Genomic DNA, 24,020 nt, shown 5'->3' on the forward strand with positions numbered 1-24,020 from the left:
CTTGTTGCCTGCTTGATAACCTACAGTTGTCATGTACTGGACAGACAGGTCTGCTAAAAGGAGAGCTAATGGGAGCCAATAAGCACACCCCAATCATTCTCTCAATCAGCGTGTTAATGTTTTGTATATTCTTGGAAGTCTATTGCTTTCTATGTATTGTGTAAAAGAATGCAGGAAATTACCAAGGTTCCCATTTAATGTGTCTAATTAAAACTCCAGAAAAGATGACTTAGACAAAATATTCCTGTTCTCCCACCTTGAAAAAAAAAAAAAAGGATTCAGGCAACATTCCCTATCCACTTCAGTTATACATTTAGCTAAAGGCCATTAATAATTAAAAAGTCTGTCCAGTCCTACTTTGTGCCTCTAATCTCAGCCTGACCTTGTTCTTTCCATGGTATTTCCAATCTTTCCAGTTTCATCTCTGGGGCATTCAGAGCACCACCTCTGTTTCATAAGTGCTACAAAACATTAAACACCTTTATCTAGCAATCCTAAGGAGCATTGCTTACCAGTCTCAGGCTCTTTCACCAAAATGTCTATGATTCCTTCTTGGGAGCTTGGCAATTGTCTCAGCATGTCAATCTTTTTTGGACCAATGTCTTTATCCATAGAAATAAGTTCAGGTTGGTTGCTCAGGGACTTCCCATATTGAATCATGACTCATTATTTGACTTGATTTCTTCCATATTCTAATACTTAGGGCTGAACTTACAGAGACAATTTAAAAGGTGGGAGAGAAGACTGAAACATCTCCTTGCTGCAAACTGGCGTTACTAGCTAAGGACTATGGGAGATTAGAAAATTAAAATACCTTACATTCTGCCATAGTATTAAATATCAGACTTATTTTATATAAAAGACTCACGTGTGCAGATATGAGGATAAAGCTGGAATTAGGTGGAGTGCTGCTCTCAGAAGGAAAAGCAGATCTAAAGAGTTATGCCAGCAATCTTTATTTATATATGTCTCGTTATCAGGTTAAAGACTATGCAAGAATTATTCTTTGTACTCAGGAAAGTTATAGAACTAGAAACATCTGTGTAGCTTTTCCACAGTTGCAAAGTACAATGTTAGGAGCTTTTTGTTAGGTCCACTGTTTAAAGTTATGGTTAAGCAGGCAGGCTCAGGAGTAGCAGAGCTGGTGAAACATTGTGGTTGTCAGGCATGAAAATTCCTCTATCCCTGAGAACTATGTGCCTGAGGTCAAGGCCAACACTGATAAGACTCTTAACACAGAGCCTCCTCAGGCAGGGTGTTACCATAGCAATTAGGCATCCTGTGCCCCTGCACAGAAACTTTCCCAGGCACCAGACACGCCACAGCCATGAAGTCATTAGAGACCCCCAATCTCAATTACTGCTCTCCCATTCACTGTCACCACTCTCCACATCTCCTCACCCTCCAAATGTTGGTACTACCATACTAACCTCTTAGTAGAAACTGTACAGAGGGGCTGGTGGTGTAGCTCAGTGGTCAGTGATAAAACACTTGCACAGCAAGTATAAGGCTCTGTGTTCAATCACCAATACAAAAACAAGCACACACACACACACACACACACACAAACACTTTTATTATTTTACAGTGGTTTTTATAAACCACATAAACAGTTCTATTCAGTTGAATGGGATTATTATTTCCTCTCCATCTTCTCATTTTTCAACTCATGCCCTTTTGTTTTTTATGCATAGGTCTTTAATCATTATGCAGTCTTCTGTGCTTTAACTGAGTCAGCAAGTCCATCACTGTCTCCTCAATATTCTTGTGGCTTCCTAAAAGCAAATTACATAAGGGAAACCCTCCAGGTTATTACAGCATTTTTCATTATCCTTGTTAGAAAGATTAAATTTAGTGTGTGTCTCTGGTCATCAAATAGCCACCTTGTGGTCACTTGTACTTAACACATGCCTACAGTGTCAGATGGTGTAATATATTTGTGGGTGAAATGGTAGTGCAGTTATCCCTCTTACTATAGGTTTGCTGTGCTTCTACTTTCACCAATAGGGGCAGATTGATTGTGATACAACCGGGATTATCTGATCCTAGAAGACCTCAACCACTGAAGATTGCAACCCAGTTTACATGCTTCTAAAATTCACAAGGTATTCAGACAGTTTAAGACCCCTGCAGATAATGATTCACCATGCTACTGCTGATTTTTTATGTGTGAAATGTTGAATATCCTTGGGATTCAGTATTTACCTGACCTTTTCCTCTGCTCTTTGTATAGTGTTTTGATCAGACAACTGCCCAGCTATATTATTTTGTGAAGGAGTAAGCCATAACTCCACATAGTCTTAGAAGTTTAAGTAGGTGTTCCATGACAGGAAAGAAACAGCCTCACTGCATTTCCTTACAGGTGTCACTTACCAGAGCCACTAGCTCTAGACAGGTGATAGAAATATTTCTATTCCCCTCATCTAGCCACCTCTTATCAATCTACTTAGCCTTTCCCCCTAAGGCATGTCTTCTTTTTCCAAATCCTATTGTCCCAAAGCTTCACCATGTCCTACCAATAATGGTCAAAGAGTCATTCTGTAATTAAATCCTCATTATTTTTTTTCATCTACAAAGGGTCAGACTGGCAAAGAAATATGATTCAAAAGCCTTGTTCCTTATGAAAATTTACCAGTAATTTCAGGGCACAGGCAATCAAGAGGCTTAGACAAACCAGAAAGTTGTATGGAATATCAAGACCAGTTCCCTGACACTCTCTTTCCATGTTGAGATGTTTCTGGTTCAAATAGCAGATGAAGTCTCTAGGTATAATTCTGCATATTGCCTCACACAACTGGAGGAATATTTAAAGTATGAAATGTCTTTATTTCTCAATTTAAGGAACATTTTCCAAGGAACCCCAGCATTATAAATCTTTAGTTTATAATTTATTTTCTACAGGCAGCTCCTAACTAAACTACAATGAATGACCAAAATTAGTCTCTCTCATAAAGAAATAATTGAATACTGACTGTTCCATGTCTGTGCTCCTCTTTTAAGACACTGATGATCACACTGAGCCTACCCACATAATCCAGAAATACACATATTTTAGAATCAATTAATTAACAATATCAATATCTTTCTGTTATGTAATTATATATCTTTCTGTTATGTAATTTCTGTTCAGAAATTATAGATATCAGGACATAGACCTTTGGGAGACCGCAGCTCTGCCTGTGAGAAGTTTAAGTTTTATAGTTAGGGTCAGTTAGCATTTTTCATATCTGAGGTACAAATTGAGATAGGTTAATTTTATAGGATTTTCCTAATATGGGAGTTTTCTGATTATTTTGATGGCATTAAAATAAACTGCTTGACAAGGATATTGCTAAAGTGATATTATGATGTCTTATAATGAGGGGCATGCATATAATACCTATTTGTAGCACAGTTTGGATTATTTAATCATTTAACTAAGGTTGTATCTGACCAGTTTCTCCAATGCACATTTATAATTTTTGCTTTGTAATTAATAAGTATGATGTGGAAAGAGAATTTCAGAGTATGCAACTGTTCTGCATCTTATCAAATTTTTGCCTACCACTTTTAGTTGTCACTGATGATTGTTTCCTGAAATTATTATTACTGTAGCGAATGTCATGCGGTAACTTTCTAAATCCATTACTAATTCTGCATTCATTAATTAGAATTCATACTACTTTTATTATTTGGAATGCTGTTTCTAGAGTAAATCACCATTTCATATTATTCATTTATTTCTATTTATATCAGTATGGTTTTATGGACTCCTATTTCATTCAGTGGGTCATCTTTTATTATCACTCCTTATTTTAATGCTGAAAATGTTCCAGAGCCTAAATACACAGATACCTCTTTCTCTTTTGACACATTTCCATGTTAGCATTACTTTACATTCTGACATAGTATTAAATATTAGACTTATTTTGTAAGTCTCATCACCCGCATTGACATTGGTCGTCATTTTTGTAGTTCATTTGGGTAGATAATTGTATTGAAAAATCAAATTCTGGATTTTATGTTTTTTTCCCCCTGAGGTTGCATTATACCTACACCTTTTCAATGGAGAAAATACATTTGTGTGTGTGTGTGTGTGTGTGTGTGTGTGTGTGTGTGTATGTGCATACATTTGCTTCAATTTCAGACTAATACCACAAGGTTCATTCTAACTTTCCTCTTTTCCACATTTTATCTCACTTTTCTTGTTGTTTAGAAACCTGTATCCCACTACTCACAATATGCCTATACATTTGCTTAATCCCAGGATACACATTGTATAACTAAAGAAATTCAAACCATACCAAAAGAAACAAGAGTAAGACGGACCACCTACTCATAAGGTTCAATATTGGCCTCTTCTAGTTTTTTAATCATTAGAGTCAAGGTATGTTTTTAAAGTAATACATTGAAGAGTTATTTAAGTTTATTTCCTTTTTCTCTTTCAGTATGTTTATGATATACATTTAAAATAGAGCTGGTTGCTTTGCATCTGTTTTTGTTCTATTTTGAGTTTTTGTTTTCGTTCTCGTTGCTCTTAGTTTTTCACTCCTTTCCTCTTTCTTTTCTCATCACCACTTCTCTTGTCCCCACTCTTGTTTCTCTTTCTTTCAAAACACAACCTGGGTGTCCAAAAGTTAGAGCCATAGCAGAGTTATATATGTATTTATTTTGCATTCTAATATTTCCATTATTTTCTTTTTATAGTTTCTATCTCCTTGACATAATTCTCCTTCAATACATACATTTTTCACCTTTTCTATTAGATTCTTTTGCACACTAACTATATCTTTAAAAAAATTAATGTCAAAGAATTCCATCATTTGAATCATCTCTGGGTCTGGTTCTATTGATTATTTTTTATTTTCAAATTGGTTATTTCTCCATGTTTCATTTTATGTCTCATGATTTCCAATTGAAAACTATTACACATTTCAGCCTTCTATGATAATACCTCTTAGTGTAGACCAGCAGACACTGATTTTTTTAAATAAGGTTTCTGCCTAGAAATAGGCATAGCTCTTTGCATTAGCTGCTTTAGAAATTGTTGATTCAATCCCACTGGTGATCTAGCTGAGTTCAGGCTTCAATGTCACTTATGTTACCTTCAGTGCTTCACAGCCTCACATTTCTTTTTCCTAGTGGTGAGTTATTCAGCAGATATAAATATTAAATAGATGAGACATGGAGGCGAAGTGATAGGCATTTCAGGTCCTCTGATTCCTTGGGAAAATAAACCCAGAGGGTACACTAAATAACAGCTTTAAAAGAAAATTTTATATTTTAATGTCTTTATTAAAACCATTTTTGTAAAAGATATCACATTCTCACTGTGTGTATACACACATATGAACAAATGTCAAATTAGAACTAAATATATGATTTAATATATATGTAATTATAAAATTAAGGTAAAATACATATAATATATTTTGTATAATATATATTTGTTTTTAATTTGACATTCTTGCAAATATTTTTTGTATTTAATATTCTGGATTTCTTCTCTTTGACTACTAAAAGTCCTTTTATACAACTCAGATGAAATTATTTTTAAAAGTTCATTAAAGAAACTTATATGTCTGAAAGTTAGCCCTTTTTAGATTGATAACAATGACTTATTGTCAGTGATGAGTACATGGCAGATATTTTTAATAAGGAAGATTATGGATGACTTAACAATTGTCAATACAGGTTAAGCACTATTTTCCAGAGGTCGTGTTCTAAAGAATGAGGAAAATACTGCTTCTACTGTATAAAGGGAAGAAAATCTATATTTTCAATATATGTGTGTGACTATATTTGTTTTTATATATTACTACATTTTTTAAAATTTATATTTACATGTGTAGAGATAAATACATGTGCATATGTTTTTGTTTCTTTTGCATTCAAATATTCAACTGTAAAAATATCTTGAAAGTCTAAAATGTTCACATCTTTGATGCTGTAGTGAGTAATAGCAAACTCTTAAATCAATGGTTTTATATTTAAAATTCAGCTTCTTAGATTGGCTATAAAGGTATTGTTTTATTGAACCACTCTAATACTTTTTCTTGTTGAAAACTATTACACATTTCAGTCTTCTATGATACTACCTCTTAGTTTTCTCCATCAAGGATCACTCATGATGAAAAGGTACTGCCCAAGGAAAATAAATCTCAAATAAGGATAATACTAACTTGCATATCAATTAGATTTACATGGAAACTAGATATTGATAGATTTAATGAAATAATCTAGTTCTGTTATTAGGAAATAGAGTCAAAGCAAATTGTACTTACATTCGTTATTCTATGTCATCTGTACCTCTCTATTCAGACATTTTTTTTCTGATTATAAAAGATTAAAAAATTACAGAAAAAAGGTCTAGGAATACAAATAAGCAAAAAATGTATAATAATTACCAACAATTCCATCATCTAGAGTAATCTGTTACAATTGTGGCAAGTATGATTCTAGAAAGGAAAAAGGTTTAATGACTTCCACCCCTGATTTCTCTTTCCAAAGCTCTAGATTCTCCTCCTAAAGATAAGGCTTAGGGTCTGAGTAAATTGCAGTGACTAGGGTCTCTAAAGGGAGCCCCTGCAGTTAAACCTATATCCATTTCCCCTCCAGATTCAAAGACAAAGGAACAGTACAAGGACTACAATAAAATTTATTTATCACACATTTTTCTACATATAAATGAAGAGTTTAAGACTAATGGTAAAATAGCTCATGTTTTTTACATTAATACAACTTTTGAATTGAGACTTTGTTTTGTGTAAAAGATATCACAAGCGGAGTTGTGCAGCAAAGATGTGCTGGGCCCATAAAACACTTCACACACTTCAGGGACAGGATCCACGGATCATTCAGTCCTCAGCATGGGAAGTATGTAAATCTGACTTCCTCAAGTTGGCATACACAGTCCTTTTAGTCCTTAGGTTATTTCATCTGCAGAATTAGCGTGATACACAGAGTGCCCTTTAAACAATTCTGTTCTCTTACAAGTCTTTTGTCCAACTCTGTATTTACATGAGCTCTTCCAAATAAAATATGATTTTAGTTTATTAATAATCCATTAGAAGAGAAGGAAAAGAGATTCTACCCTCTTAAAAAAAAAGAAAAGAAAAAAGAAAAACTCACATGGAGTTTAAGTGAGTCCACAGGATAGTTTTAAAAACCTTGTTCCATCTCAGCCTTTCTATCTCAGTGTTCCTTATCTCAACAGATACATCATGGATATGCATCTTCTTTGGAAACACGTTGTTGCCATAAGCTAAGGGCTTTAGAAAACATTATGCAAATATGAAGCATATGTCTGATGATGTATTCTACCCATCTGTTTTTCAGCTCTAATTGAACTCATGGCCAGATGTTTCTTTTTTAAATTATAATTTGATAATTTATAATTGCATATATTTATAGAACACAAAGTGATATGCTTTATGAACACAATATGAAAACATTAAATTAAGCTAGTTAACGTATCTATCACCTCAAAAACTTAACAGTTTTTTATGAAGAGAACATTTGGAATTTACTCTTTCAGCGATTTTGAAATGTATATTATTCAATTGTTAACTATATTGATCACATTGCACAGTGGCTCTCAAAAAGTATTCCCTCTTGAGATTTTAACCTCAAGACCATCATCTCTTCTTTCTCCTGACCACCAGCCTATGAACCACCATTATTCTTCTTCTACAAGTTCCAATGTTTTATATTTTACATATAAGTGAGAACATGTAGTATCTGTCTTTTGTGCCTGGTTTATTTCATTTGCATGATACTCTTCAGTTATACTCATGTTTTTGCCCATAACACAATTTTATTCTTTTAAAATTGAAACAGTGTTACATTATGTACACATACCACATTTCTTTTATGCATTCATCGGCTGATGGAGACTTAGGTCAATTCTGTAACTCGGCTATTGTGAATACTGCTGCAATGAACCTGAGAGCGGACATATCTTTAACATGATGACTTCAATTTTTTGGATAAATATCCAAAAGTGTAATTGCCAGGTCATATGATAATTTGATTTTCAGTTTTCTGCAGAAACACTATAAAGTTTTACATAATGGCTTTCTAATTTACATTCCTACAAATAGCGTACAATAGTTCCATTCTCTCCACATTCTTATCAACACTTGTTATCTTTTGTCTTTTTATAGTAGCCATTCTGAAGGGTGTGTGATCTCATATAACCAATTTTAACTTGTGTTTTCCTAATGATTAATGATGCTAAACAGTTTTCATATATCTGTTGGCTATTTGCATGTCTTTTGAGAAATATATGTTCACATCCCTTGCCCTTTTTTTAATTGGGTCTTTCAGTTTTTGCTCCTAAGTTGCTGAGCTCCTTATATATTTTGGATATTAATTCTCTATTGAAACTATGGCCTACAAATTTTTTCTCTCAATCCATAGATTCTCTGCATACTATTAATTATTTCCTTTGCTGTGAAGAAGCTTTTAAGTTTGATGTAATCCCACTTGTCTTTTGGTACTTTTGTTGCCTGTGTTTTAAGGGTCAAATTCAAAATACCATTGCCCACATCAGTTTTGCCTGGTTTTCTCTGTATATTTTCTTTTAGTGGTTTTATAGTTCATGGTCTCACATTTGTATTTAAGCCATTTTGAGTTGATCTTGTGTGTAATATGAGATAAAGGTCTATTTCATTCTTCTGCATGTGGCTATCCAGTTTCCCCAGCCTCATTAATTAAAGAGACTATCATTCTGTATAATCCTATTCTGGTTTCCATTTGAGTGGAATACCTGTTCCCATTCCTTCACTTTCAATTTGTGGTATCTTTAAAAGCAAGTGAATTGAATTTCTTAAAGGCAGCATATATACATGGGTCTAGGGTTTTATGTTTTGTTTTCCTTTAATCCATTTAGTCACTATATTTATATTAGAGAATTCAATCCCCTTTAGTAAGGGTAATTATTAATAGATAAGAACTTACTACTCCTCTTCTGTTAGTTGTTGTTTTCTGATTATTTTATAGATACTACATTGTTTCGTTTTTGCACTCTTAATATGTTCTTTTGAGGTTTGATTGTTTTCTGTATTGGTGTCCTTTGATTTCTTTCTATTTTGCTTTGTGCTTCTATTCTAAATTTTTATTTGTGGTTTTTCTTTGCATTTTCTTTGTAGTTACTATGAGACCACAGCTGATATCAAGCTGTTAGCAATTTTATTTCCTAAAACAACTATGTACTTTTACTCCGTAAAAGAATTTTATGTTTTTTTGTCAGAATTTACACAATTCAGTAATATATATTCTTTGACAATTTGTTTCAGCAATAGTTGTTATAAATAGTTTTGACTTTTAACCCTTGTACTGCAATGAAATTGCTTTATGCACCAACACTACAGTCCTAGAATATTCTGAATATGGGGCTCAGAGAAATCCTGAGGGACAGGACAGTCAGAGTAAGACTCTTCTTTGCCTTCCTGATTTGGCTTTACTTTAGTTCTATAGATCAAATGGCTGCCTCAGGCTAGTTTCCAAGTATCCTGGTTTTCAAAAAAATGTTCTGGTCTATAGATGGTTGCTAGTTGAACTTTTTGTGGGGAGGAGTGTTTGAGTTGGAGACTTCCTATTCTGCCATATTGCTGATGGTATTCATTATAGATATTTCCTATCCACATCCAGTTTTCTCTTGCAGTTCTCCTTTGTGTTTGGGGTTTCTCTGCTGCAGGCACAGACATCCTTAGATCTTCCTGTGACTACTTTTCTTTTGGAGACTGACTGCAAAGCTTCTGTTCCAAGCTGCTTGGTGCTCTTCTTTCCAGGCTCTGAACTCCAGACACCCTCAGTCTGACTGCATATATGTGACTATGTGTAGTCCTGTTCACATGGCTTCTTTTCTTTTACTCCTCACTAAGCCCCTGCCCCATCTCATAATCATTTTGCTTTTCTTTCCTTTTTTAAAAAATTTGTTTTCCTTTAAAATTGGGGCTACAAAACACAGGAAAAGCAAAGAGAGGTTTAAAAAATTAGAGGAAAGGAAAACATAAAATTGAAAATTAATGGAAACTATTGGAGAAAAATAACCCCCTTTCATAACATTATTTTTAGTGACTTACTTTTGTGTTATATTCCTACACTCAATAGAACCACAGAAAACCATTCAAAGTATTGTTAAAGACCCCCGTCCAATGAAAGACCCCCGTATCCCTGTCCAAGGAGAATCACACGAAACACTGGCTGCAAAAGCAAGAGGTTTGTTTATTGGGACACAGGCGCCTGCGGGTGCCCAGCAGAACCTCAGCCGGAGCTTTGGTGAACTGGCACACCGGGCTTGGGGATACAGAGATTTTTATAGGGTTTAGGACAGGTTTCCCACGCACGGGAAGCAACCGGTTTCTTGTTGGTTTCTTTAAATCTAGCATACCCACAGGTTTACATTCCGTTGCTTATCTGTTCCGGTTTATTCATGCAAGCCCCAGGATGTGGGTGATCTGTTCTTCAACTGGTTGTCTGGAAAGCGTGCCTGGCGCCTGAACCTGTTTATGGCCTGCCTGGTATCTTGGTTTCATATCTTGGCCTTAGGTAACTGGGCTAACTGGGCTAGGGTCTTTAAGTATCAGAAATTATTAATACATAGTTTAATACTTATTGTAAATATTTGCACATCAAACATGTTTCTCTAAAATGATAAAAATATACACTTGATGAATGTTATGGTTTAGATATGAGTTGGTCCCCCTGCTGCCCCAGGAAAAGCTCATGTGTAAGACAATGTAAGACAATTTAGAGGTGAAATGATTGGGTTATGATCACTTAATCTTAATCATTGCATTGATCTACTGTAAGGATAGCCTTAGGACTGAGCCAAAGCAACTCCATTTTAAAACTCCAGTTTGAAACCTGTAGTCTCACCAGGCCTCCAGTATGGCTCTCAGGCACAAACAAATCACTTGTCCCCTACACTGACAGACTCAGAGTAAAGTCTCTGGCATGTTGTCCTTGTCCCATAAAGGGGAAAGGTGACAAAATCAGGGTGGGGACCACCAGACCAGATGTTTTAACCCCAGGGTAAACCATGTAACTGAAGACCTGGTGGCAGCTGATGGGGATTGAAAGGGTGATCAAAAGCCCCAAAATTTGGTATAAAAAATGGAGCAAATGAACAGACATTCAGCCGGCTGACACTGATGCCCTCACGCTGGAGAGCCTGATGAGGATCTGGACTGACATCCCAACTCTTCTCATTATTTGCCTGATCCTCTGCATTTTCCTCACTGTTCTCAAACTCTACAGCCACATCTTGACCCTGGTGAGAGCCATGGCTTCTCCTTACAACCCTCTCCTCAACTGGCTGTCAGCTCCACCCCAGGTGAAGCCAGCCTTGGTTCCTGACCTGATCACCAAGGTCTGAGTAAGAGTGCATCTGCTGGATTTAGAGCCTAAGGCTTGAGACTTTTGATCTGACGCTTGAACTTAGCATGCAGAGGGAATGTCTGTCATGAGCCTGTCATGATTAAGTGTGTTTGCAGTGCTTAGAATTAATCTAGAATTGTTTGCTGTGAATTGATTATGTCTATTGCAGTGCCTAGCATTAAGAATTGTCATTTTCTTGATTAAGAACCTATAGAGTGAAACTGTATTGAGTGATCTGAGTGAATAAAGCATTAATAAAGGCAGAGGCGTGTGGACATTCTTTATTTCTCCCCAGCGACTGCATAAGTCGCACCTTTTTGCCATTGTGACATCCACTGATAAGAATTAAGTGGATGGTAATTGTAGAATGGTTGGAGCATGTGGGTTCCTGGGGGTGTGCCCTTGGGGTTTATATTTTGTCTGTGGTGAGGGAAGCAGTCTCTGTCTGCTTCCTGGTGGCCTCATCCTGAGCTGCTTTCCTTCTCCACACTCTTCTACCATGATGTTCTGCCTCACCTGTCTAGAGAAATGTAGCCCAAGATAAGGACCAAATAAAACTTTCCTCCTCTAAAATTGTCCTTGTCAGGTCTTTTGGTCACAGTAGGGAGTGGGTGGGGGAGGAAGCTAAGCTACAAAGAGATCATTAAATACCTAAAAGTTACTGGAAATTAGAGTCTGATTAGCTACCCACCAGTAGCAGATCCATTTGAATTTATCTCTACCAACTCAAATTGCAGAAAATTACTCCAAAAAAGTGATTATGGTGGCTCAGTTGTTAAGTCCACTGTCAAATTCATCTTCATTTATGGATACATATACTGTTCTGTCTACTAGAATGCCTGAGCCTACTAAATTTAGAAAGATCTTCTTACAAGGTTGACCTTTGGTTGGAGTCTGGAAACTTAAGCAGTAAACAGTTGTCTATACTGATATAAAAGTTTTGTTAAGTCATCAAAGCATTTCTCCACTCCTAGATTATACAAACAACATGGTTCATGAGCCCAACACCTACTCTCCATCTGGGAGTCTAGAATTTTGATACATTCTTAGAAGAAGTTACCCACAGGTCCATATTTTTTTTAAATGAAAATTGGGATACTGAGTCTCTAATAAACTTCCTGTTAACAACACTTCACACACATTGTTACAACTGGTTGCTGGAGGAATTAAGTCCTGTGTGATTCTATTGAAAGAGGACTATTGGGAGATTGTGCCTGATTTCCTACAAACTTCTTCCCATGTGCCTTTTTCCCTTGTTGATTTTGCTTTGCATCCTTCACTATCATAAATACTAGCTCTGAAAGTACTAAATACTGAGGCTGGTGAGTCCTTCTCTAAATTATTCCTAAATGATTTGGTCCATCTCTAAATCAGTCCTTCCCTGAATCACTGAATGTAATAATGGTTTTGGATACCTCTGATATACAAAGTTTTATTGAAAGGTTCACATTAAAATATATAGATTCTAAATAAGTTATTAATGCATTATTTGTGAATAGAATTATTCTAAGTGAAACTAAGTAAATAGCCTGCCATGATTTTAAGAGAGTCACAACGTGGTGACTATATCTACATACAGAAGTATGCAATGTTTTTCAATTAACTGAGTCCAACTAGAATAAGGCAAATACAAAAATCTTATTTCTATGGAAGTAGAATCTTATTCAGATTATCAGAAAATCTAGAGGTATATAAGTTAGCCTAATGGGAACAAGTAGGTTTTGAAAGGTTATGATAACTAGAAGTAGGGAAAAAGAGAATTTTGAAAAGGGGAAAGTTGCAAATGGGTAGAGGTTATGACCAAAGATGTAAAATATAGAGCATATCAGGAAATAAAATATAATAATCACTTCTGCATATTTCCCAACACTCTTAGAATCCCAATAAATTGAATGCTTTATTTATAACTCAGTCTTTTCTATAAATAATGGATTATCTATGGAGGCCCATCAAAATTCAGTGATGCCTTAAATGTGTTCCTGTTATCAAGCTGAAGCACAGAAACTTTATTCTGCTGGTTTCTAATTATACTTTTCTTTTCTGCCTCTCCTTTGTAAGGTCCATCATGAGTGAGAAATGGGACTCAAACTCTTCAGAAAACTGGTATCACATCTGGAGTGTCAATGACACACAGCATCACCTGTATTCAAACAGTAGTATTACCTATGTGAACTACTATCTTCACCATCCTCAAGTGGCAGCAATCTTCATTATTTCCTACTTTCTGATCTTCTTCCTGTGCATGGTGGGAAATTCCGTGGTTTGCTTTATTGTTATGAGGAATAAACACATGCATACTGTCACTAATCTCTTCATCTTAAACCTGGCAATAAGCGATTTACTGGTTGGCATATTCTGTATGCCCATAACACTGCTGGACAATATTATAGCAGGTATGTTGACTGCATAGTGCATGGTTGATGTAAGAAAGGTTTGAAACATATCCCTATAGCCAGGGCAGGGTCATTTCCTTGCAAATATTTATGCAGTTCCAGGAACTACTCCAGGTACCTGTTCTCATGGGGTATACATTCTAAAGGAGGAGACAACACTAAACAGAGCATTTGAGAATAAGAATTATGGGGAAAATTAACTCAAGTGACAGGGATGGAGAGTGTAGGCTATTCTTTTTATAGAGTGTTCACTAAATATCCTAAGAGTATGATATCTCGCATTTCTTACCAAAACATTTGAATTTGTTAAATATAGACAAAAGAACATAGAGTATAGCATGAATATTATTAAGAACAATATTAGGACTGTACGTTTCAGAGAACTGGTGCATCTGATTGCAGTTGATGTACTTGAACATAACATCATAGAAATTTCAATCTAATAATATACAGACATTTAGGCCCTGTTGTGGTTAGCCAGAGAGATTTCTATCAGTTTTTGAGGGAATATGAAGCAGTCATGATGATTTCTCAAAACATGACAGTTTACACGTACAACGTAAGTCGTATCACACTGAAAAGGTTAGGTATCTCCTTTCTAGGACTTCTGTGTCCACATTATTGCTTCTCAAGCACCACCTTAATGTGTTCTAGAAGTATAGAAGCAATGTATTTCCAGATAACCACAGCGTTTTGATACTTAGAACAAAGTTAATATTCATTGTGTTAATGGAGAGCACTCAAGATATTCACATTCAAATCTGCATAAGAACAGTGAAATAATCACAGCCTATTGAATAGCCCTACCATAGCCTTTCATAGCACTCAACATCAATTCACTGAAAAATAGGAAAAGAGCTTTCTTTCTTTTCATCCATTTTCTCCTTCCTTTCTTCTGGAGTAGTTGCCTGCCAAGGATAATTCTTCGGGGTGCTTATTCTATCAGTTCTGTCCTGAATTGATCAGGAGAATTTCTGACGCTTATCATTAAACAAATACTTACTAAGGATGTAACATTTTTTCAAGATACTATACTAGACAAAGAGAGTGAAGGAATTGATAAAAAAAAAATGGTTGTTCTCAGGTAAGTCACATTGTCAAAAAGTAGTTTTAATATCTTCCCCAGAAATATTTTTTTAAATTATTATTTAACAATTTTGCATGTAAATTATTCTACCTTATCTCTTGATTTTTATTCCAAGTAGTTAGCCCCTTTCAGCACTTTTTATCTTTATTTTTGGTAATGAATAACATTTTTAAAAAATATTGTTTTCAACATGATGGTTTTCTTCCATCTGTACAAGACACAAATTTTGTTCTCATAATCCACTTCCACTGCATAAAGAGAAACATAAATTCACACACTTCACCTTCTTTCATTCTCCCAATATAGCAATGAACAGTTCTATTGAAATCAATATCCAGATATTTAAATCCAATATCCAGAATATACGTTTCTATTTTATGTGTATCTTACCCTTGCTGAACTGTGGAAAGTGTTCTGATAGCAATTTCTCTTCTATAAAATGTTGTTTTGTTTTTCTTGATTTATGGAGGTCATCACACTTTGATTAGTGTATTCAATCTAACAATATACAGACATTTAGGCCCTAGTGTGGTTAGCCAGAGAGATTTCTATCAGTTTTTGAGGGAAAAACTTGTTTTCTGCTGTGTACCTGTCAGTAATGTATCCTCAAATTCTCTTCCAGGACTCTCACGTTAATAACTTCGTATATCTATGGTAACCCATGAACTGCATCTTTTTCCTACAGTACCTCTCCAGGTATTCTCTGACCTTTGTACTGTCTGGATTTTTTCTCTCCAAGCACGGAGCACAGAAATTTATCTGGAATACCCTTCGCTGGTATTCTGACAATTATCTTCACCTTTCTTTGCGTTTTTGTGGATACCATGTCTTCTTCTTTCTTAGCTTATTCTTTCCTGAGAAATAGCACATTGAGATAAAACATATTTGAGACCTTGCATATCTGAAAGTATCTTTGCTTTGCCTCACACATGATTTTAGTTAGCACATGTGAAAAATCATGGTTCAGAAATTTCTTCCCTCAGAATTGTAGAGGTATTGCTCCTTTATTACTATTGGGAAATGTGGAGTCACTGTTGAAAAAATCTAGTGCCTTTTGACTCCTGCTTCTTTTGTTCGTGACTAACACTTTTCCTTCCTGAAAGCCTTTTGAACTTGTCTATATGCCTAGTATTCTGAGATTCATGATATGAAACTTTGTATTACATCTTTTTGGTTTTTATTTGTTGTATTAGATGCAAACTAGATATTTCAATCAGAAAATTAATTTTTTCAATTTTTCTTCCAGCCTTTAGATTAATACTTTATCTCTGTTATCACATCTTAAAATTTTTGAGTATTTTTTTTATCTCTTGTACCTTCCTCATACTGTCATACTATACTTGTTTCATGGATAAAATTGCTTTCTGCAAGTTCCCTGTGCAGGAGGTTGAGGTAGACCATTCCCAGCTTCAGTAGTTAGGGACTTTCATAGGGAAGTGCATGGCCATTAAATCTGCATGTCAGTGTTCTTGGAGTCATTGTCCCCTGAAGTTTGTTCTCTGGTTTGTTGCTATAGGGACATAAGACTGGTTTCTACATTTCAGAGCTGAATGGGTCTCTGGGTCTGCAGTCACTTAATCCTTGGTCATCACTATGGCATCCACTAACCCTGCACTTGGTGAATGAGCTTTAAGCCTCTACTCTTTTGCCAACAGAGGAGAAAAGCCAATGACATGTGATTGGATTTATTTATAATTTCCACTGTCATCTTGTTTTCCCAACTTTGCACACAGTAGTATCTGGCACCTTGGTTTCAATGGATTTCTGCTTTTATGCTTTGGTACTTTCATTTCAATGGAGTTTGATGAGGTATATAAAGTAAAATTTAGGCTTATTCTTTCATGTTCACCCCAGGGTTACATACTGCCTTTCACCTTTTTTAAAAAATAATATTATTCACAACCTAACAAATTTTAGGACTGTGGAGACATTTAGTTTCCATTCAGTAGTCACTCAAGTACTTATTTTAAGATGTTCTAGACAGATGGTGGTGTTTTTTGTTTTGTTTTTTTTCCAATATAGCTAAATTATTAAGAATGAAATATTTTATACTAGATAAGAATATTTTGCTTTGGAAAAGTAAGTTGCAGAATATTTTTAAAAGGTAAATTTTAGAAATATGAAGCATGTGTACAGAATATTTTCAAGTGGAAGAATATTGTTATTTCTCTTTAATAGCAGAAGAGCATTTTGAACATCAAACTGCTATAAATTTTTTACCAATTTCTTTTAGAAATTTTCTAGTACCTGAGGTTCAGTTAGGAGGTAATGAAAATAGACTACTTTTGTCTGTGCAAGGGGCTCTTCATTCTGGAAGTTGCTCTGATATAAATTATTTTGTTACATTATATATAAATAAATATAGCTTATTTATTCTATATGTAACTCCTGGTTTCGTATAATTTATGGAGTATATTTCCAAATTATCAAAACAACATTCTAACTCTTTTCTTTATTTAAGAGGTATTATTACATAAGGGTTAATGGTTTGAATTTTGGAAACCTATTACCTGGGTTAGGATCCTTATTAAGCTGATAACTAGCAATGGCAAGGTATGTGATATTTGTTTGATGCCTTGCCTACATATATCTTGAAGATAATAAAGCTTTCACAAGCTTGTCATGGAAAAAAAAACTTGTCATGGGAATCAGCTATGTTAACAAATGCAAAGCACTTATCATAGTGGCTAGAATATGGGAATTACTGTATAAGTTTTGACATTGTCATTAGTGTGCTAAAAAAAGGAGGGTCTGGAAAAATTGGTGAAAATACTGAGAAGCATTGTTCTGTGGCTATCATTGAGAAAACAGTTACCTTACTCTTGATGTCACATCATTCTCTTCATAATTTCAGTGATGATAAATGATCTTTTAAAAAACTGTTCCATCTTCCTTTCAGGATGGCCATTTGGAAATACAATGTGCAAGATCAGTGGATTGGTCCAGGGAATATCAGTTGCAGCTTCAGTCTTTACTTTAGTAGCTATAGCAGTGGATAGGTAAGTCAGCACCAAGTTCTGAATCCAGGGAAACAGACATGTCTGCAATGAACACACCAAAAAACATATAATCTACTACATGTGCACAAATCTTCCCCAAATAGTATTCATTAATTACCTTTTTAAGAACAAGGCATGTACCTACTAAAGGTTGGGTAATAAGAAAATAATCTATTAAACTATATATATTTCAAAGTAACATAATTAAAATATTACTGTTTTACATTATTTCACACTGGAATCTAGAATTTTCTAATGGTAGAAAAACAAAACATGCTGAAAAAAATCTGAAATATTCAGATTTTAAGGTTAAAACTCATTTATTTATCCCTTCATTTACACACTTTTTTGAAAGTTTATGATGTACTGGGTACTGGTCGTATAACATCTAAAATCAAGAAGATCAAGTGTTGCCTTAGGAAATCTATAAACTGATGGAGTAGTCAGACCTATTTAAAAATACTTACTGCTCATTAATAGGGGTGCAGTACATAACAGCCATTGAAAGGAGAGCATGATTAGTTGTACCTGTTAAAACAGGGAGCACTAGGCAAAGAAGAGGTGATGGGTCAGGAACTGACTTTAGGAAGAAACTGGGGAAAGGACACCTTTTAAGATAAGCATGTACATGGGATGCTTAAAACGGGGGTGGGGGTGGAAGGACTTATCTAGAGAAGGGCAGACGCAGTTCTGCTAGATCAAGGAGAGCCTAGTGGCATATTAGGCTACAAAAGGAGGCAAAGGTGGAATTTCAATGGACTCATCTCTCATTTTAAGCAGTGTAAACTTTGTCTAGAAAACAACAGAGAGCTATTGAAGTTTTTGAATCAGGAGAGTAACATCTAGATTTTCATTTTAGATACATTAGTAGCAAAGGAAATGGACTGGAATTGTTCCAGATAAGAGAAAGTGGATCTGTTAAGACACTTTGTAGCATCATAGACAGGAGAGGGTGTACATGTGTAATAGGACAGTGGCTATTGGATGAACAGATACTTGAGGGATAAGTGAAAAATGAACTGAAAAATAGGCTATCTACCTGAAACTAGCCCAATAAAGGAACAGGAAACAACCAAACAACAGCATCAGGTGTGTGCAGAGAGAGAGTGAGAGAGCCAGGTTAAAAAGATGAAATGAAATGGAATTATTAACATCAGAGGAACACAATTATAGATTGCATTTTTAATATTTATACCATCATTTACACATTGCTGTAACCGTTTTCCAAGAACTTATCATGTAGATCTTTGTTTATTTTGTTTATAAGTAAGACGGTATAATTGGAACATTTGTTAATCACCATATGCCAAAGATATAAGATTTACATTTAAATTTGGGGCTTACTACATACTATACTACTACTATAATTACACTGTTTTACTATTTATATACTTACTTATACTACTATTAATAATACAAATGCTACTATTAAATTGTTTTATTATAGAATATTTTAAATTCTGTATTTTAGTTACATAAATATAATATGTATATTTAGAGTGAATAAAAACTACAATATTTGCATTTTCTACTTGAATTTTGAGCTTATCATGTATACTTCCACATTACATTTAGTACTTAAATATTCTTAAATTCTTTTTCACTATTTTTATATGTCCCTGGAATAGGTGTGGAAATAAACATTAATCTTAATTTAAAAAATAATAATATTAGAATCAATAGACAAATTGTGCTATATATATATATATATATATTCAATGGACAGCTTCACAGTGATTAAAATGAAATAGTTATTAAATGATTAAAATGAATGAGTCAACACAAATCAGCATGATTACATTTTAAAAGTATAAACTCTCAAAAAAGAGATTTCAAAATAAAATATACATTATCATCCATTGTAAAACATTATAGGTTTAAATTAATACTGAAAAAGTATAAAAAACATAGGAGGGATAGGTAGGCACGTCAGAATGTCTAAGAAAAGAGGAAGAATAGGAATGAGTAGATTGGCAATAAGGATTTTGACTGCATGTGTAATATTTATTTTACAAATGTGATGTAAATATGACAAACATTTAACATTTGTTAAACTTGGATAGCAAGAGCACATTCTTGATACACATTATATTTTTCTTCCAGTTTTTATGCTTGATGTATTAAAAGAACAGATGAATTGCTAAATGAATATAAGAATATTTTTATTTGTATGCTACAATGCTTTGATTTTTCAAAGATATTAAATTATAATTGTGTTTTACATATGTTTAATATTTTTACAGAGATAATTTTAGTTTTACTCATTTCAATTTTAAATGTTTTGGAAGGGGCACCAGTAAAACCAAAACAATAGGAACTGTCATTTTTTAATGAATGTTTATTTTAAAAGATTGATAATGACAAAAAGCCAAATGACTATAATTGAAAAACTGATCCTGCCTTTGTAAAATAAAATCCTTCAATGAATCCCCACTATTCTCTGGACAAAATGTAAACTCTTTAGCACAGTTATATATAAAATTATGTGTGTGTGTCTGGGTATACATATATAAAGATAGATGTAGAATGAAAAAAATACTATTTGAAACACCATGAGTTCATCTTTTTTGAAAAAGAGAAGCAAATACCTAGAAATTAACTCTAGGTAACGCTTATGAAGTTAACCCTAATTTAAAGGTGGATAAATGGGCGAATTCATTGCTGAGAAGACTAGAGGGACACTTAGAGGTCAAGGGAGAAGAACTTATTGAAGAAGGAGTAGGATGGATGCAGAGAAGTCAAGCCCAAGCTGATTAGTTATTCTCTGAAGACATGTCCCCTAAATTAATCTGGAGTTGTTGTTCAACCACTAGAAGCTCTAAATTTCCTTATCTGCAGATCTGACCAGTAATCAGTTTCATAAAATTTCATTTTTAACAAGTCATTATGAAAATCTGAAAAGATTAAATAGGGACTAGTACTTTGAAAAATGGCAAACTTGCATAATAATAGTATGAGTGTATTATAATAATACAATAAACTTCAATAATAACAAGTTCTACAATAACAAAAGAGTACTAAAATGAATCAGGCATACTCTAATACTGATGTTGAATTTTCATGCTCAGCAGAGGACAGAATGTCAGAAAGGCTCCAAATCAGAACTCATAATGGAAAATCTCAGACTCCTACAGCGTGGAACAAATTGCTAAAACATTTAGTAATTTGACACAATTAATGCTTTATTACTTCTTATGATTCTGTGAGTTGACAGGGCATCTCTCTGTGGTTCTCCTGCTCTGTGTGTGGTAGCTGGAATCACTAACAGTGCAGTGTTACCCTGGGAATTCAGCTGAGGCTGGAACATCCAAAATGACCAACCTGTCATCCCCCAGGGCCTTTTCCCACATGCCTCTCATCTAATTCAAGCTTTTAGAACCTGGGAGCTGAATTTTAAGAGGAAGCATTCCAAAAGGACACGCCCCAATGTGCACGAAAAGCTTCTGTTTGCATCATGCTTGCTAATTAATGTCCTATAGGCCAAAGCAGGTTTCATGGCCAAGTGCACAAATGATGTGTTGGGGAGCAGAAAAGAACAGGAGGAGAAAAAGTCATCGATGGCTACTGATTAACAGGCTACCACAGCCTAAGAGCTGGCAGTTTACTGAACACACTGTGGAGGTTAAGAGCCTGAGCTCTGGAGCTGAACTCTTTGTATTAAAATCCAGACAAGATTTTTGCCTTTTCTAAGTTGATTTCCTCAAATTATTTCACCAAGAGAGACTTAAAGTGACCATCCATACATGAAACATTGCCTGGAGCACAGTCTTATGTGGTCATATTAAAAAATATATCACTTACCATTATTACTATTATGCTCCAATTTTTTTCAAATTTTGGATTAAAATATATCTCATATATAAATTACAGAAAATAACAATACATGGCTTTCTACCACAAATAGTAACTTTCCGTGTTTTTGAGGGAAATGAGGGTGGGAGGTCCTTAATAATTTAAATAAAGTGGATTCACGACTTGGTTGGAAGTTATGAGGCAATGCCTCATTCATGTTTGCCTTTAATTGCAGATTCCGGTGTGTTGTCCACCCTTTTAAACCAAAGCTCACTATCAAGACAGCATTTGTCATTATTGTGATCATCTGGGTCCTGGCCATCGCCATTATGTCTCCATCTGCAGTAATGTTACACGTACAAGAAGAGAAATATTACCAAGTGAGAATCAACTCTCAGAATAAAACCAGTCCAGTCTACTGGTGCCGGGAGGACTGGCCACATCAGGAAATGAGGAAGATCTACACCACTGTGCTCTTCACTACCATCTATCTGGCTCCCCTATCCCTCATTGTCATCATGTACGGAAGGATTGGGATTTCGCTCTTTAAGTCTGCAGTGCCTCATACAGGCAAGCAGAGCCAGGAGCAATGGCATGTGGTATCCAAAAAAAAGCAGAAGGTCATCAAGATGCTCCTGACCGTGGCTCTGCTTTTCATTCTCTCCTGGCTACCCCTATGGACTTTGATGATGCTCTCAGACTATGTTGACCTCTCTCCAAATGTACTGCGGATCATCAACATCTACATCTACCCTTTTGCACACTGGCTGGCCTTCTGCAACAGCAGTGTCAACCCCATTATATATGGTTTCTTCAATGAGAATTTCCGCCGTGGTTTCCAAGATGCTTTCCAGCTCCAGGTCTGCTGGAAAAGAGGAAAGCCCCAGGAAGCCTATGTCCTAGGAGCTAGAAACAATGTGCTCATAAACACAACTGCTCAGCTCGCCCGGGAACCTGAATTTCAAAACCCACACGGGGAAAATTTGCTTTATGGAAAAAGTGCTGAAAACCCCCAAAAGGAATTAGCAATGGAAGAATTGGGAAAAGCTCCCAAGAGTAATGAGATGTAAGACTCGGTGTGATAATACTAACTTTAACGTGTGTTATATATGTAAACACTGTTGCTTTTTGTGGCTTTGTACTGTAATTCTAAGGCACTAAAGAAAATATTTACTGAAAGCCCTCTCTGGCAAAAAATAAAAAATGTAAACAAAATAATCAAGTGGTATATAAAATATGTACAGTGACTCACAGATTTGCCTGAATAAATCTGATTCTAAGAAACAGTTTGCAAAACCTGACCTTCCCAAATTAACTGTTTGTGTGTGAGTCAAATGAATCTAGCATGTGTGCATGTTTTGTAAATGTACATATCCACAAATACCCATTTTCCATAAATAGTGGTAAGTAGGCAGTGTTTTGCATGAAAGTACATTATGTCAATTTTCCCTCTGGTTTTGAATTTGAAAAATTTAGACTACAGATTTATTGATTTGCTTGTGTTTTTAGAACTTAATTTTCTAGGCAATGTGTTGGATCCCATGTAGTTCCTTACTGAGGCTTTTCTCATTGCCTTTAGTTTACATGGGTTGACCTAGAAGCAAGAATTGTAGGTTCATGGGTAATTATGACATGGGTGACTCCATTTTCTATGTTGGAACTGACTGCAGGGCCAAATAAAGAGAGACAGTATTTCTTTGTATTTTTTTTTCTAAAGAGTATTAAGCTGAGGAAATCATAATGTCAATTCATGGAAGTTACTATTGGATTTTTAAAAAATATATTCACAAATTTTATGCCCCAGCTGAGCCCACATTTCTTATGGAACTGATTCAGGCCCAAATTAACCCCCTTCTAACAGAATCTCCAACCTAAAGAAGCAGATCCTTTAGTAAGGCACCAGGTGGCACGGGAGTCTCCTCTCTTCTAAAGTGCTTCATCAGAGATTTTCAGCAATCATCCTAAGACTCCTATAAAGTATAGAAAGAGCAAGAATAATTATTTCAAATTTCCTACTTTGTATTACACTTAAATCCAGCACCCTGGGGTTAATAAATCAGTACTATGGTTAAAAAGAAAATTGGTAACCCCTGAATTCTACTGTGTCACAATTATGTAGTAATAATGGTTGTAAATGCTAGCTTTTATCTAGGGTGAGATAGGTCTCTAGAAAATTGTGAATTATAACAAAATAACTTGTTTGGCAAATACAAATAAATCTCTGAATGTGAAACTGTCATACTTTTTTTTTTAAGTCATTGCTATGATTTAAGCTGGAAGGTTTTAAAATAGACCTTTGAGACAAAACTGTTGAGGGGTTTGTAAACCAATTTAAATTATAATTAATAGCCCATACTAACTGTACAAAGTAATGAGTTTCTTTGT

The 24,020-nt window shown here is 34.9% G+C and overlaps 1 protein-coding gene across 1 annotated transcript in view; it reads left to right on the top strand.

The window, feature by feature from the left end:
• Window positions 1-23,868, top strand: part of Npffr2 (neuropeptide FF receptor 2) — a 71,035-nt gene extending 47,167 nt beyond the window's left edge. Inside the window, exons 2-4 of the mRNA XM_005333258.4 lie at window positions 13,423-13,757; window positions 17,744-17,843; window positions 21,871-23,868. Coding sequence (XP_005333315.3) covers window positions 13,423-13,757; window positions 17,744-17,843; window positions 21,871-22,705 — 1,270 coding nt within the window. The 3' untranslated portion in view covers window positions 22,706-23,868. The remainder of the gene's footprint in view (window positions 1-13,422; window positions 13,758-17,743; window positions 17,844-21,870) is intronic.
• The last annotated feature ends 152 nt before the right edge of the window (window positions 23,869-24,020 follow it).

This window comes from Ictidomys tridecemlineatus, chromosome 9, assembly GCF_052094955.1.
Source record: "Ictidomys tridecemlineatus isolate mIctTri1 chromosome 9, mIctTri1.hap1, whole genome shotgun sequence".
In the NCBI taxonomy this organism is placed as follows: domain Eukaryota; kingdom Metazoa; phylum Chordata; class Mammalia; order Rodentia; family Sciuridae; genus Ictidomys; species Ictidomys tridecemlineatus.